Source organism: Eurytemora carolleeae, unplaced genomic scaffold (assembly GCF_000591075.1).
Source record: "Eurytemora carolleeae unplaced genomic scaffold, Eaff_2.0 scaffold193, whole genome shotgun sequence".
NCBI classification, from domain to species: domain Eukaryota; kingdom Metazoa; phylum Arthropoda; class Copepoda; order Calanoida; family Temoridae; genus Eurytemora; species Eurytemora carolleeae.
The window spans coordinates 363,268-378,777 of record NW_019396638.1 but is presented as its reverse complement, the minus strand read 5'-3'; the positions used below and the strand labels follow the sequence as shown (position 1 = coordinate 378,777).

Here is a 15,510-nt window from a genome sequence, read left to right as displayed (position 1 = left end):
AATTTATGTCAGTATATGTTTATTCGTTTTGCAAGTATTAGCCGTGTTCAGAATTCTGGGATCACTGTGGTAACTATTTTTATATATATTTATGCTTGTCGGTTTGATTATAATATGATTGATATTTGTATATGTGTTTATTGGTTCCTAGCCACAGTTTTTTAATGCCTGAGTGAATTATTTGTTGTAATTGTATGATTATCACTCAAAGCTTTTTCTGTGAGTTTATTAAACTTGTTTAGATTGAAGGCTCAGAGAAATAAACGTTCGGAACCTTACTATCATCCTTTTTATTATGAAGAGCGTTGAGAGAAGGGAGTCTTACGATCCGGTCCTGAGAAATACCACACGGTATATATATTAGGTCTTTAGGGAAATCGCTAAGTAGCGAAACACCTTTTTACACTGATTGAAAAAACAAGCAGATGGCCAAACGCAAATCCTCTTCAGTCTACAAAAGCAGAAGAATGTGTCAATGTATCTCTGAGAAAAAAATCATCTGGAATAGACTGGTTCCATCATCTACCTCTGGTTTTACTTGGTCTCTGGAGTGTTCCCAGAGAGGATTCTGCTACTCCCCAAAGCCTTTTTGGTTCTCCATTGTTTTTGCCTTTTAACAGTTTGTTGATTTTTCATCACTACAGTAAAACAATTTTAATATCAATATATTAAATATTTATATCTGCTTTCTAATTTTGTTCAAATCTGTTTAATTTAAGAAAGAAAAATTAAAGGAAAGATTATAGAGACATGTTCTCACTAAGACCAACATTTAGAAAGCTCAAAGCTAGAGATGGGTGCGTTTGGATTTTATAATGCATTGGTTTATCATTTGTTAACGACCCATTTTGATTGCTTTTTCAGCTGTTCAGAAAATGTTTTTGATTCATTAGTTTTTAACATTATCTTTCATTCTCCATCTATTATGTTCGTTTCCTAACTGAAAGATCATTTAATTACATTGTTCATTCAGTAAATTTGTGCGTTTAATAAAATGGTTTGTTCAGTAAATACATGATCACATTTTCAAATTTTGTTAGAAAAATCAGTAAAAGATTATTGTTTTTCAATTAGTTCAAACAAATTGTCTCTTTGGTAAAATAACGGTTGTTTTCTTAAAAGTTTGTTATAAAATTAATATCACTCTCTCAGGGATATTAACTTGATGTTTTAGAGAATGGATTGCTATCAGTACTTCAACATATATCATAAAAAAACTTATTGATACTTTCTCCAGTGAACAAACAAGGTAAGTAAATAAAAACATAGCTTGTAAATATATTTGGACATTTTGTGATCCAAGTTCTACGTTGTTCTCTTACAAAATTTTTCAGGATAGTACGTGCAAAATAGGAAAGTGGACAGATTTTACTAGTAAATAAAAACATTGAATATTTTATGACCTGAATGAGTCGTATTCAGGGGGGCTATGGGGGCTCTACCCCTCCCCCCCCCACGACCAGTGCAACCTATGGATTTAGAAGGTTTTCAGACCCCAACGGGTACTGAGCCCCCCCCCCCTGTAAAAAAAGTTTAAGCCCCCCTGCGCAAATTCCTGAATACGCCCCTTGAAGCCTAACATTTTAATCAAAAGGACTATTACTTTACTGCTAATTATCAATTTTGAAAAAAAAATAATTTTAAGTATTTTCTTTCAATGCACACAGGGTTTGAATACAGTACTGTCAAAATGCTGGACGGTGCACTCAAATAAATCTAAAATAGCACATAGTGTTCTTGTTTTTTGAGTTTCCTAAAACTTACTTTTTTGATTGGAAAACCCTTTTAAAAAATAGTTATTTAGAATTCTTTTAAATTTTCCTGACATTTATTCGCCATTTTTTTATTGCACAACAAACATTACATTCAGACCTTCTAGTCTTTTTAGGATTAGAACACTTCCCTAATATTCTATATGGCAAAACTGATAAAAACATCCTTTTAACAACTTTAGCAACTTTAACAACTTAACAAGAAGTTTATTAGTGTAAAGGCACACAATGAAAAGCTATAAAACTATTTAGTGATCCAGTGATCCAAAGTGTTGACTGGTATATAGCACCATTATTGAACCCTGATGGATATGAGTACACTCATACTGATCAGAGACTTTGGAGAAAAAACAGGTTTGTAACCTCACTCCTAGAATATCCCTATATATATATATATATATATACAGGGTTTCCTCTGAAACATCAGAGTAGCAAGACGAGTTGAAAGTCGTCTTTGAACTTTTTATTCATTTGTGACAATCAGTCGTCAACCTACTTTCACATGTTTGATTCTTGAACCAATAACCAACAAAATTCTCCTGGTCCGGGGATTTTCAAAATGTGGTCTGCATTTTTTTACCGTCAATATTATTACTTTCGGATTTTAATTTTATCAAATACAACCATAAATTGTCGAAAATCTTGAAAAAATTTTGTACATCTCTGGGTAATATTGAAAGAACAAAAAAGGCAGACCACATTTTGGAAATACCGAGACTAGGGTTATTTTGTGATAATTAACTTTTATATCTTAAATTATAATTGCGAATAAATGTCGCTTACTATTTTAAAGAATAAGTGCCTTATATAAATATAATTTTGGTTACGCTATAGAACGTAATTTGTGAAGTTACCGAACAGCCATGTAACGTTTTGCAACCAAAAATAGTTCATGAACCAACATTTTACCTAGCTCTTTAAAATAAAGAGCACCAAAAGCACAATCTCTTGAAACTCGGTCTAAAAATGAAAATCAAACCCATCTCCTAATGCAAGTGCTAATACAGTGGAATCCATAAAACTGTGGAATAGGACGACGACATTAAAGCAAGCTCAAAATATTTGATGGTGTTTTAAAGCAAAGAGTTTTATCATTAACTTGAAGTATCAAGTGAAATGGACCTGTGTAAATTGCACAGTTGATATGTACAGGGTGTCCACAAAACATGACAGTTGATTTACAATTTTAAATGTCTTCTTCCATATACTTTATTTGCCATTACAGTCATTTTCCAGGTTATTTCTTTTAAATTTTTTATTATTCAAATATAAATTACTTTGAAATCAACTTTAACATAACCAGGCTTTTGGGGGCGCTTCGCGCCCATCTGTTTTTTCCATAGATAAGACGACATTTTTTCATCTTTAAAGATATAAATGTACAGAGATGTTTTAAAGATATTCCTATTATATAGATTAACTAGGTCGGTTGTGAACATTGGCTGTTCTTATTTCATTGAGTCCTTGTGGTGTACATGCGTTCTGTAGAGAGAAATTTAAGTTAGTTTAGTCCTTCTCATGTCCTTCTTCAGTTCTCGTCAATATGATATATTGCTCAGTGAAATAATTTGATATTCTCGAAATAAAGTTCACTCCTGAGTGGTTTAATAATTATGAAATCCAATAAAACACCAAACCACCCTGAGCCCAAAATTTAAAAGAGTATCGTTGAACGAAACTCTCGAGTTTCCTGTTTGGGGTCTTAACATTTGTGTAGATTTTGATTTAAGCGATTCAAAAATAATAGAGAACATGAAGAAACTAAATAAATTCATATTTCATTACAAAAATATTGAAATCCACGAAACTGTCTAACCCCATTCGTGAAACCCGGGTTACAAAACTGGTTTTTATAACGATACACTGTCTTAAGTTTTAGGCTCTGTTTATCATTGAAGTACACTTTGACCCCTAGAAGTATGAGTTCAATGACCGTACAATTCTTGGTGATTTTGCGTACAATCTATGTTTATTTATTTATCTATGGTTTTTTCAACTTTTAATTGTGGCTTTATCCGTGAGCATCTTCTTTTTGTACAGTATAAATTTTTTGTTTAAATTTGCAGATTTCATATTTTTTTTTCGCGCATTTTTAAAATTTTACAAAAGATTTAAGATAAAAATATTTTAAGATTACATATTTTAAGTCTGATTGGCCATAAATCTTCCCTGGGGCCACGTGATGTCCCACACAAAATTTGGGGCTGATCGGTACAGCCGTTTTGACGTTGATTGGATACAAACAAAAAGACACCCAGACAAGTTAAATTTATATCTAGATATGACTGCCATAAAATATTTGTATTAGTCTCGTTGGTATCAAACAAGTTAACAAATTATGGAAGAAGACATTTTAAACCATTCACCAACTGTCATGTTTCGTGGGACACCCTGTACATTGTACATGTTTCCAGGGTTTCAACCGTAATTCCTGGGTACGATTTACGCAACAAATTTCCGGATCATTCCATTTCCCAAATGAAAATTTTGTTCCGGAAAAATTTAAATGGATTATCATTACTTAAGTCTTTCATTCCAGAGTTTTATGGTTCCCATTGTTTACAACTATTTTTACAGACGTGAACCACCGGAGGGAGATAAGAAAAATTGTTATGGTGTGGATTTAAACAGAAATTTTGGCACAACTGGATTCGGAATAGGAGCTTCTAATAGAACTTGTTCTGAAGTATATTGGGTACTATATTTAAAAAAGTATCGATTCAAAAAGAAGCCCCCCCCGCTTCCCGAAATCATGTGTGAAAAGGTTTTAAAAATCTTCAGACGCGATTATAAACATACTAGGGTTTCCAATCGGAATTCTGCAAAAAACCACGGAATTTAAAGGGTAACAATTGCGCGCCAATAAAATCCACTTGCGTTGGAAACCCTAAAATTCAAGAATTCTTTGCAAAGCTTGTAAACGAATCTTATGAATGAGGTTTATGTTCAATTTTTTTCAATATTAAGAAAAGATATATGCTACAGGATTTACAAAAAGCTATAAGGGACGTAATTTTATATGACTCGACATTTAAAGAGTAAAATACTGATTCCCAGTGGAACCCTTTAAACCTTTGTCTGATCAAGGTTAAATGAGATATTCTAGTTTTTCAACTAAATATGGATTATTTTCAGTTTTATTATCTCTGTAAAATTTACTTAAAGGATAAACAATACCATGGATTTTAGATTAGGAACAAGATAATCCGTATTATTACTCAGATCGGGGTTTAAAGGCTGGGTACCGATGATATTGAGGCATGCCCCTTTATAAATGGATGGTTTCTAGAAATTATGGCTACACGTTCATTTTACAAATGGATGGTTTTAGAAATTTTGGGTACAATCCCTTTTAAAATGGATGGTTTCCAGAAATTATGGGTACAATCCCTTTAAAAATGGATGGTTTTTAGAAATTATGGGTACAATCCCTTTAAAAATGGATGGTTTCCAGAAATTATGGCTACAATCCCTATAAAAATGGATGGTTTCCAGAAATTATGGCTACAATCCCTTTAAAAATGGATGGTTTCTAGAAATTGTGGCTACAATCCTTTCATAAATGGATGGTTTCTAGAAATTGTGGCTACAATCCCTTCATAAATGGATGGTTTTTAGAAATTGTGGCTACAATCCCTTCATAAATGGATGGTTTCTAGAAATTGTGGCTACAATCCTTTCATAAATAGATGGTTTCCAGAAATTATGGCTACAATCCCTTTATAAATGAATGGTTTCCAGAAACTATGGCTACAATCCCTTTATTAATGGATGGTTTCTAGATATTATGGCTATAATCCCAATATAAATGGATGGTTTCTAGAAATTATGGCTATGATTCCTTTAAAAGGGCCATAAGTGAAATTTCCAATGTGATTCCATGTAAAGAGGGGAGTGCCCAATAAGCAAAAGTCCGTCAACCTATATTGGCCAATGGTTTTAAAAGCACTGTTATGAATTGGACATGCCATTTTTAAAATTGTAATTACGTCTTCAATCCCTTCAAATCTAAATATTAATGGCCCCCCTGCATTTTAAAGGGAACAGCTGAGAATTCTGAACCTGAAACTATGGCAGTGCAGAAAACCATTCTTAAATACAAAAACAATATTCGGGTCTACATAACCTTCCATTCTTACGGTAAATATAGATATTGCAAATATGAAAATAAATCAAGTTTGAAAGATATTTCTGAGAGCAGAAATACCGAAAACGAATAATCAGTGTTCATACAACTGCAATACACTGAAATAAGATTTTTCACTGGAAGCAATTTTGCTTTCAGCTAGAGCAAACTTTTTGTACCTCCTGGCTTTCAAGAACATCTTTGAGAAGAAAGACAGCTTTATTTGAGTTAACAAATCTTTATAAATTATGTTTATTTGAAATAGGGGAATTATATTGTAAAAGTTCCACAAACCTTGATTTTGCCGAAATTTTGGTTTAAGACTTAATTCATTTCAGTGTTAATTATTTATAGTCTGGTAGATAAAAAAAATCCCGCCACATATACTTTATTGTGAAATAGTTTTTATAATTGGGATGCAGATTTTTGATTTGTATGATAATGAAAAAGGCTATTTTCTGATTAGAAAATTGTACTGGTTTTCCATAAAAACATGTGATACCAAACCTGACACTGATTCTCAGGTTTCTGCCATGGACACCCTTGGAAACTTTATTCCCTTGCTTTATAGCACATCTTTATATTTATTTCGCAACAGGACAATCTTGGTTAACTTCCTGGGGATATACATCGGATTTACCGGAAGATTATGATAAACTTTATGCCCTGGCTAGAAGAGGAGCAGATGCTTCAGAGGTAAATTATAAAAATTTCAAACCCTGCAGACCGCATTTAATAGTTTGAAAATCTTAAGTGCCATGCTATCTTAAATCCTGAATCACCTATTCAAAGTTCAACATTTTGAAACCCCCAATGATTAATGAAGGCAACTGTTGCAGACAACTTTGCTGATTGCAACCAAACTAGGGTTTCCATTTTTCCGGAAAAAAATTTCCATTTTGGAAATGGAATGATCCGGAAATTTGTTGCGTAAACCGGAATTCTGGGATAATTCCGGTATAAATGGAAACCGGAAATTTTCCGGTTTACGTCACGTAAACCGGAAAAATTTCCGTTTTACGGAATGGAAACCGTAAAATTTCCAGTTTCCATTTCGTAAACCGGAAAAATTTCCGGTTTTCATTCCGTAAACCGGAAATTTTTACGGTTTACGTAACGTAAACTGGAAAATTTCCATTCCGTAAACCGGAACTTAAATTTTTCTTATTTTAATTAAATTCATATTTACAAAGTTTGAAAATTTGAAGAAAAAAATTGAGGATCATTGCCCCTTCCCCCGCTAGCTACTGCCCTGCTAGTAGTAGAGTCCCCGCCCCCTCGATTTATCAGTTATATTTCACACTATAGTAACTTTGAATATTGATTATTGAGTATAACTTTTTCTACCGTCCGGCATCCATCCATATATTGTTAGTGTTAATAACTGGTGTTGTATTTACATATGTAAGACTTTAATGTAATTCTGGTACCAAATGTTCCGGAAACCGGAAATTTCCGGAACGATTTTCCGGAAAATTTCCGGAACGATATTCCGTAACGATCCGTAATTCTGGAACAACGTTCCGGAAATTTCCGTTTTACGGAAAAAAAATCGTTCCGGAAATGGTTCCGGAATTCCGGTGTTCCGGAACCTTTTCCATGATGGAAATGGAAAAAATTTCCGGATCATTTCCGTACGTAAACCGTAACCCGGAATTCCGGTGGAAACCCTAAACCAAACAGAGCGCTGCACATATTAGGTTCATCAATAGAAGCAGAACTTGGCTCTTAGTAGAGATGGGCATCATTTTCGTGATTGAACGAAATTTTGACAACGAAATTTTTTTTTCTAAACGATGGTGTCGTCCAGAACAAATAATGAACGAACAAAAAATAAAAAAAATGTTCATCATTGACGAAATAAAAAAACCTCATTTAAACATTAATGTTGCTCATCCATCGCAAATTTTTTATTGTATAGTCTGTAAACCCAAAGAGAGAATATATTGTTGGAGCTGGGGGAGCAGCTTTATATTTAGTTGGTGGAGCTACTGATGATTGGGCTAAGGTACGTAAGAAATACTTAGGGTTTACAATCGGAATTCCGTTGCTTGGAATGGTGCGGAATTGTTTTTAACTTTGGTGGAATGGAGCGGAATGACAGGGCTCGCAATTGCGCAAAAAAAAATCCACCTGCGGCGTTGTAAACCCTACATGTACAATTTGTACAACTCGTACAATTCATGTAATACAAACTCCTAACTTCTGAAAGACAAACTCATTAAAGGCAAACACCTAAAAGGACAAATGCCTGAAAGGACAAATTTCTGAAGGAAAAACTCCTGAGAGACAAACACCTGCTACACAAACACCTAAGACACAATCTTGTTAAAGGACAAACACCGAATAGGACAAACACCAGAAAGAAAAAAATACCGGAAAGGAAAAACCACTGAAAGACAAACTCCTGCAGAATAAACTCCTAAAAGACAAACTCATGAAAGACAAACTCCTGAAAGACAAACTCCTGAGGGACAAACTCCTTAAATACAAACTCATGAAGGACAAACTCCTTAAATACAAACTCCTGAAAGACAAACTCCTGAAATAAAAACTCCTGAAGAACATACTCCTAAAATACAAACTCCTGAAAGACAACCCCCTTAAATACAAACTCCTGAACGACAAACTCCTGAAAGACAAGCTTCAGAAAGACAAACTCCTAAAATTACAAACCTCTGATATTCAAACTCCTAAAATTACAAACGAATAGACAAAATCTCCTAGAATTGTTAACCCTATTCCCGCTGGGGGGGGGTCAATTTGACCCCCCCCTGTAGTTTTTTTTACATAACTCTGTTAGTTCCACATTTATTGAAAATATATTTCGGTCTGGGTTGACCCTCGTCAGTTCTTGAGATTGTTTCTTCACAAAGATTAAAAACAAACTTAAGCTAATTCTTTCGTTAAATCCTTTATTTATGTCATCCATTTTTGCCTAGTCTTTCAGCCGATTGATTGATTGATAAATTGATTCAATGAAAATTGTTGCATACCAAAAAACCAGCTTTTTTATAAAGGAATGATTAATTGTTTGAGAAACAAGACTTCTAGATCCTGATTGCTATTCAAGTTATGTTCACTTTGATTTATTTCAAATAAATATTACCTTATTAGAAATCAAAGCTAACTGGAATAGGTAGTAACATGACACTACTGTAAAATCTATTTAAGACGATTTACAGCCTATTTAAAGAGAATATAAGACAGCAAATTGTAAGCATGAAAGACAATATTAAATATGTATTTCAATGGTTTCAATCTAAAAATATCTAAAATTAGTTTATGTTACAGAGAATATAGTTACTAAGATTGAAAGATAAATGTATAAATAAGTTAATAAGAAACGTACTTTTACTGCACTATCTCTTGGTTTAATTGAGGATGGATACAAATCTCATCTCTGGATATCGGACTCTGGACTCTCGCCTCTAGACACTCGACACTGGACTCACGCCTCTGGACTCGGGACTTGGTGTAGACTCTTTGTACTACTGTCATCTGGACTCTGGACACTGGACTCGGGACTCTGGACTTTGGACTCTCGACACGGGTCTCTCTGGGATATTTAACCCATCTCCAGTGATGGTTAGCTCCATACTGATCAAACTACTTGCGTACACTAAGATAGTAATGTACACAAGAGTACTGTACAGTTAATGTGTCACTACACATGTACCGGATACAGCTGGTAAGAAAGCTAAAGGGGGGGGCAATCTGTAGATTTAATATTTGTAGGATTAACAAGTTATCTTCAGATTACACCAACCACAGGTTTTACAACTACTTTATATTTGAAACTGGTTCCTGAATATTTGAATTAACATGAAAGTGCAGTTTAAAAGTTTCCATCGCGTATATCGAGTTCAGGCTTCGCAGATTAAAAGTTCTGAACTTAGGTTCCAATTATTATTTTTAACACTGTTTTTTTGGTTCGCAGTGTTATAAAGTTTTTGGACACAAAGGAATTGAGTTTTTGCCACAAACTCAAATCTTCTTATCCCAATATCTTTGCAACCTGATGATGCAAGCCTTCGATATTTCAAACGTAGATTACTTTATCCATGTAAGTATTAATAGTTTGAAGTATCTAAGGTCTACGACATTGGTATACAAAGATATAGAGATTAGAACATCAGAGTTTGCAGCAAAAACTCAATTCCTTTCTCTTTATCGAGAAGGTTCCTTTTCCGATTTAATTATTTATTTATAAATTAAATAAGGTTTGAAACAAATCAGAAGTAAAAATAAAGTTGAGTTCAATTTTATTTTCATTTAATTGAAAAAAAATATTTTTGAAATTTAAAACTGTATAGCACACGTGCTATGTACAGCTAATTTAACATTATGGCACGATGATTACTTTATAGCACGGTCATTATGAAATTCACGATGAAGTGAGGAAGAATGATAAATTACACAATAGTTTCATAAATTAATATTAGCAAAAACCTTCTTTCTATTTAAGAAATCATTTGTTGTTGATCCTGCTGAAATTATTCCTATTGGTGAGGAATTATGGGCAGCAATGAGGGAGGTAAATAATATTTCAATATTTTTAGAATACTCCTTACTTATATAATTTCAATTTACTCCTCATTCATTCACAATGGTACCCCTGATCAAGATATCCATATTTTTTGTTAATTAGAAGAGTACCATACCATAGTAAGTAAGGAATGCCCCTTTTCAAATGAAATGGCAATTGAAATAAAAAAGTTAGTCCTTAGTCCTTATTACAAAGTAATGAAAGTTTAAGGGGACAGATATCACGTTGTGGACCGTGATATAATATTTAAAATTTACGAATCAAAAATGAATCAAACACGAACTAAAACGACCATGTTAACACTAACGTTGTTAGGTTTACTTTTACTTTTTTATCTCATAGGATAAAATTATTGCAAACTGAATAAAAGCAAACTTTTACAAAAAAAGAATTCTTTAAATTCTGGAAGTTCTTTAAAACTAAAACCAACGCTAACAACAACCCTACGTGTACAGCGGCACTTTATAAAGACTTACAGATACAAAATTTAAACACAAAAAATTTGTTTAAGCAATTTTTTAGATGTTCATAGGAATCTAATTTTCAACATCATTTATAAATATGATACGGTGGTAGGCGATCATATCAATATAATGAAAACGGCTTTCGATTTTAATTTTAATTCATATCAAGCTTTTAAACAACATGGGTACGCATAAACAAAGAAACAAATAGAAGATGTTAATTAAAAAACCTCTCTTTACTTACTTGTAAACCTAAAATTCTTAATATGCTAACATTAAAACTTGAATAAACTTCATTATATTGATATAATCGCTTACCACCGTAGAAAAAGGCACAGTGAGATGCAAGCAAACAGACAAAATATCTGATTTTCTAATCTGTAAATATTTGTAATCCATGCAATGTCGCAGATCTAAAATATTTTAAAATATAAATTGTTTTATTCCATCAAATCCTTAACTTAACTTGAAATATAAAAGGTTTTCACCATTATGTTGCAAATTCTGTTAGAAAATAAGAGTTTGTGCAGATAAAGACTCTAATATTTGTGCAGATAAAGACTCTATTATTTTGACAAACTTCTTGGAATTTCGCTGAAGTATTCCTAAAGCAAAACTCCCTTATTTGTTTTATTTACTTTACTTTACAAAAAAACCGTTGTAAAAGAAAACCTACTTGTGTAAGTATTTATACTATAAAGAAAGGGAAAAAATGCTACTTTGATTCCATTTATCTCATTCTTAACAAGCTGATAGGATAGTTAAATAATCAGGTTGCGGAGATATATTTGTATCAGGATGATAAAATAAGAGTTTGTGACAATGTTTCAGTTATTTTTTGTTTAAGATGGCGACAGAGGCTGCAAATCATCCGCTTGGCAATGATTCAACAAACTTTAAAGAGAAGTGAGGACGTTATTTCAAGTGACCCTTTAAATATAGAGAGTCCGATTCACTACAGTACTTTTAAACACGTGTATCTGATTATCTACGACAGAGTGACCTGTGTGTTCATCTCTAAAATAACGTTTAAATTATTAGAAAATTGCAGAGTGTAAGCTAGTGTACAGCGTGAACTCAAACAGATGCCTTCACACAGTTTCTCAACAATCCTGAACATTTTAAAGTTTAACTAATGTTTTAAATATAAAACCGCTTGCAAACAAATCTATTAATAAGTGCAAGTTTTCTATACGGAAAAAGACAAAGTTCGTCTTCTGTTGAATCGAAGGGTACTATTGTGAATTTATGTATTTATGAACGGAAGGGAACTTGAAATATCTACAAAGATGTTTTTATACAATTCTAACATTGTGTTCAGCATTACGAACAAAATATTTTAACAGTGCATCATTACAAAATAATGTTCAAAAAAGTTTATAATACCAGTTACTCAGATTTTTTCTGTAACTTAATCAATTTATTGTTTTAAATAAACTGAAATTTACATACAAAGATGTTCAAATAATTTTTGACATGGGAATTGGAGAAGGTTCCTCTATTCACCTCGTCCCTCCAGATCTTTTCAGGTTTGATCAAACTAATATAGAATATCTGATGATTAAACTAATATATAATATCTGATGATTAAACTAATATATAATATGTGATGATCAAACTAATATATAATATCTGATGATTAAACTAATATATAATATCTGATGATCAAACTAATATATGATATCTGGTGATCAAACTAATATATAATATCTGATGATCAAACTAATATATAATATCTGATAATTAAACTAATATATAATATCTGATGATTAAACTAACATATAATATCTGATGATCAAACTAATATATAATATCTGGTGATCAAACATAATATATAATATCTGATGATTAAACTAATATATAAAATCTGATGATTAAACTAATATATGATATGTGATACATCCTTATACTGTAGATCGATCCTTTTCTGCAGAGAGATCTTACTCCGTAGCTTTAACTATAAATACTCGGCTCAAATAAAACAATGCAACAATTAGGACTTGAGTCCCACTCAAATTTTAGAGTGATATAGCGGCCAAAAGCATAATTTTGCTACGCATCTATTTTCTGATAATTGTGGAGAGTGGAGACCCTGTTTTACTCCGAGTTTCAATTATTATTTTTTACTTTATTTTGGTTTTATTCCTTGTTTCGTATATTTAGTCTTGCATCCTTGCTTGACGTTGAAGTCTTCTTAGCTGTAATAATATCAGAGCTGAAAACTTTAGAATGGTGGATATTGAGATTAATGCTTGATCCTCTCTTTTTCTTAAAATCAAAACTAACTTAATCTTGTACTTGTATCTTGAAAAGTGTATAGAATTCAGCCAATCACAGTCGCATATATGAAGCCGATAAATTTGAAACTTTGCGCGCCATTTAAGATTAAATACAGAAACAGGAGGGACTCTCTCAATTAAAAAAACCGGTTTTGATTTTTCTCTACTATATCCAAGAAAGACCGGTTTAAGAAGAAAATCAAAAGTGTGTCCTTTGGATACTCAGATTAAGTAATTTGGATTAAGGATATCTCATTCTAAAGTTTTCAGCTCAGAATGTATTAAGATATTTAAAATTCGTAAACTAACACTTTATAGCTGTTAATTGTGCCTTTTCATTTTCCCTTTTCTTAGAATTTCTAAAACAGTGTTAAAAAGAACAGTCTAAAAATAAACTAAAAATGTCCTCTTATTAAAGATTAAAAAAAAACTAAATAGATTTGACAGCAAATTTCAGCAGTGCGTAAAATATGTCGACAAATGTCACGCATAAGATTGTGTGAATCTGCAGAGGAACGTTAAAGGGGAACTCCTCCATCCCCAAGAAATTTAATGAGACTTCAGAAAAGACTGTACGGAATTTGTTCAGTTCTTTTTTCTTAGTTGTTAACTTTTTGCTCTGTATACCAAATTAGTTATTAAACAAATAAAAGACAATATCTGAGACCAAAGATGAAGTTTAAACCTCAAAAAGCCAAAATTAAAAAGTGTTCTTGCCCCATTGAAATCTCATTCTTTGTGGTATTGAAGTTCTGAAGTAAGAGCAGATTTGCCTTGTCCGCAGATGTGTCCAAGTTAACATTTAAAGAGACTGTAAAAGTTATTTCAAGTGACCCTCCATGCAGAGAAGGCAATGTCCAATTTACAGTGGTACCCTGTAAACCTTTGATTGGGATCAGTTATTTGCAATAATACTTTTGCCATAAATACATTTGCCATAATTACACTTGCCGTATTACGTTTGCCATAAGTAACACTTTCCATAAATTACACTTTCCATTATCCACTTTTCGACAGATCTAATTCAGAGACTGTTCATGCTCCATCAGGTTTTCTATTGGAAAAGTATAGTACGTCACGGTGCACTCTTTACCAAGTTTTGTATCGCCGTATTTGTGTTTACATCTCCTCCTGCAGCATCGGGGGAATTGGAAACCGGTGTATTCGTTTTGTCATCAACTCTTGAATAACAAACCATGTATGATATTCCATATGGTAGGTTTTTTACCCTTCTTGGTTCCAGCCCTACCAGGTTCTGTTCCAGCCCTACCAGGTTCTGTTCCAGGATTCCAGTTCATTGTTTGTCACTACTGCAGATTCTCTTTCAATAATTCACATTACAGATATCAGGAGAAGAAAGATTGGTGGTCGCCTGCTAGCTCTTCTTTCAGTTCTGACCAAGCTGACCTTGCTTTCTAATAATTCTATTCAAAAACATCTAGTATCTTTTCTAAATGGCCTAATTTCATCATAATTGATTGAACTCTATTATTTTAACTGAAAGGAAATTGTTTTCCGTAGGTTTCCTTAATATCTTATATATAGCAAAGCATATATATATTTATTTATATATATGATTGCACAAAGCATGAAACCTGTGTTTCTGAATAAAATTTTATGACAAGAGTGTTGCGGGTTCACTAGTATATTTAGCTATATAGTTATGTATTATATATGTATGCTATACCTGGCCAAAAGGCTAAACAAAAATTGATTTTTTAAAATTCGATTTTTTTTTTATTTGAAATTTTTTTCTAGAATTCCACGGGCAGCGCCGGGAACTTCAGCTAGTTTGATATAATGATATACATATTATAGAACATTAAGTACTAAAAAGAAAACAAAGACATAGCGGAAACGTTATAAAGTTAAAGATTTAAGAAACAAGTAAAATAATACATGATTTCATTAAATTTCTAAAATATTGCAGAAGTTGTTTTATGTCAAATAACTAGAATCATACGATCTACCTGGTTCAATCTAGTTTAGTATCAATACCATATTCAATACGTGGCTAATAGCTTTCCTCGATATAAACCCTCCTATCCATCAATACTTTAATTATTTTCCAAAATCTCCAGCAGTTCTAGATAATTAAGAAAATTACATTTCTTATCTCTTAAAGATTGTTTATGAGAATATGAATCTATATATAAATTTGGCTTGTCTGTCTGTCAGTCTGTCTGTCTGTTTGTTTGTTTGTATCCAATAAACGTCAAAACGGTGTGAACCGATCGAGCCCAAATTTTGTGTGGGACATCACGTGACCACAGGGAAGGTTTATGAATGATCAAAATTTCAAATATTTGTCTCCATTAAA

The 15,510-nt window shown here is 32.5% G+C and overlaps 1 protein-coding gene across 2 annotated transcripts in view; it reads left to right on the top strand.

The window, feature by feature from the left end:
* Positions 1-12,472, top strand: part of LOC111706706 (carboxypeptidase B) — a gene marked incomplete at its 5' end in the record, with an annotated part of 19,131 nt that extends 6,659 nt beyond the window's left edge. The window contains 9 exon segments of one of the 2 annotated variants that reach the window (XM_023479627.1): positions 1,175-1,249; positions 2,025-2,126; positions 4,350-4,467; positions 5,813-5,912; positions 6,497-6,594; positions 7,820-7,906; positions 10,367-10,435; positions 11,759-11,817; positions 12,368-12,472. In XM_023479627.1, coding sequence (XP_023335395.1) covers positions 1,175-1,249; positions 2,025-2,126; positions 4,350-4,467; positions 5,813-5,912; positions 6,497-6,594; positions 7,820-7,906; positions 10,367-10,435; positions 11,759-11,817; positions 12,368-12,386 — 727 coding nt within the window. 2 annotated transcript variants of the gene reach the window in all.
* Between the last annotated feature and the right edge of the window lie 3,038 nt (positions 12,473-15,510).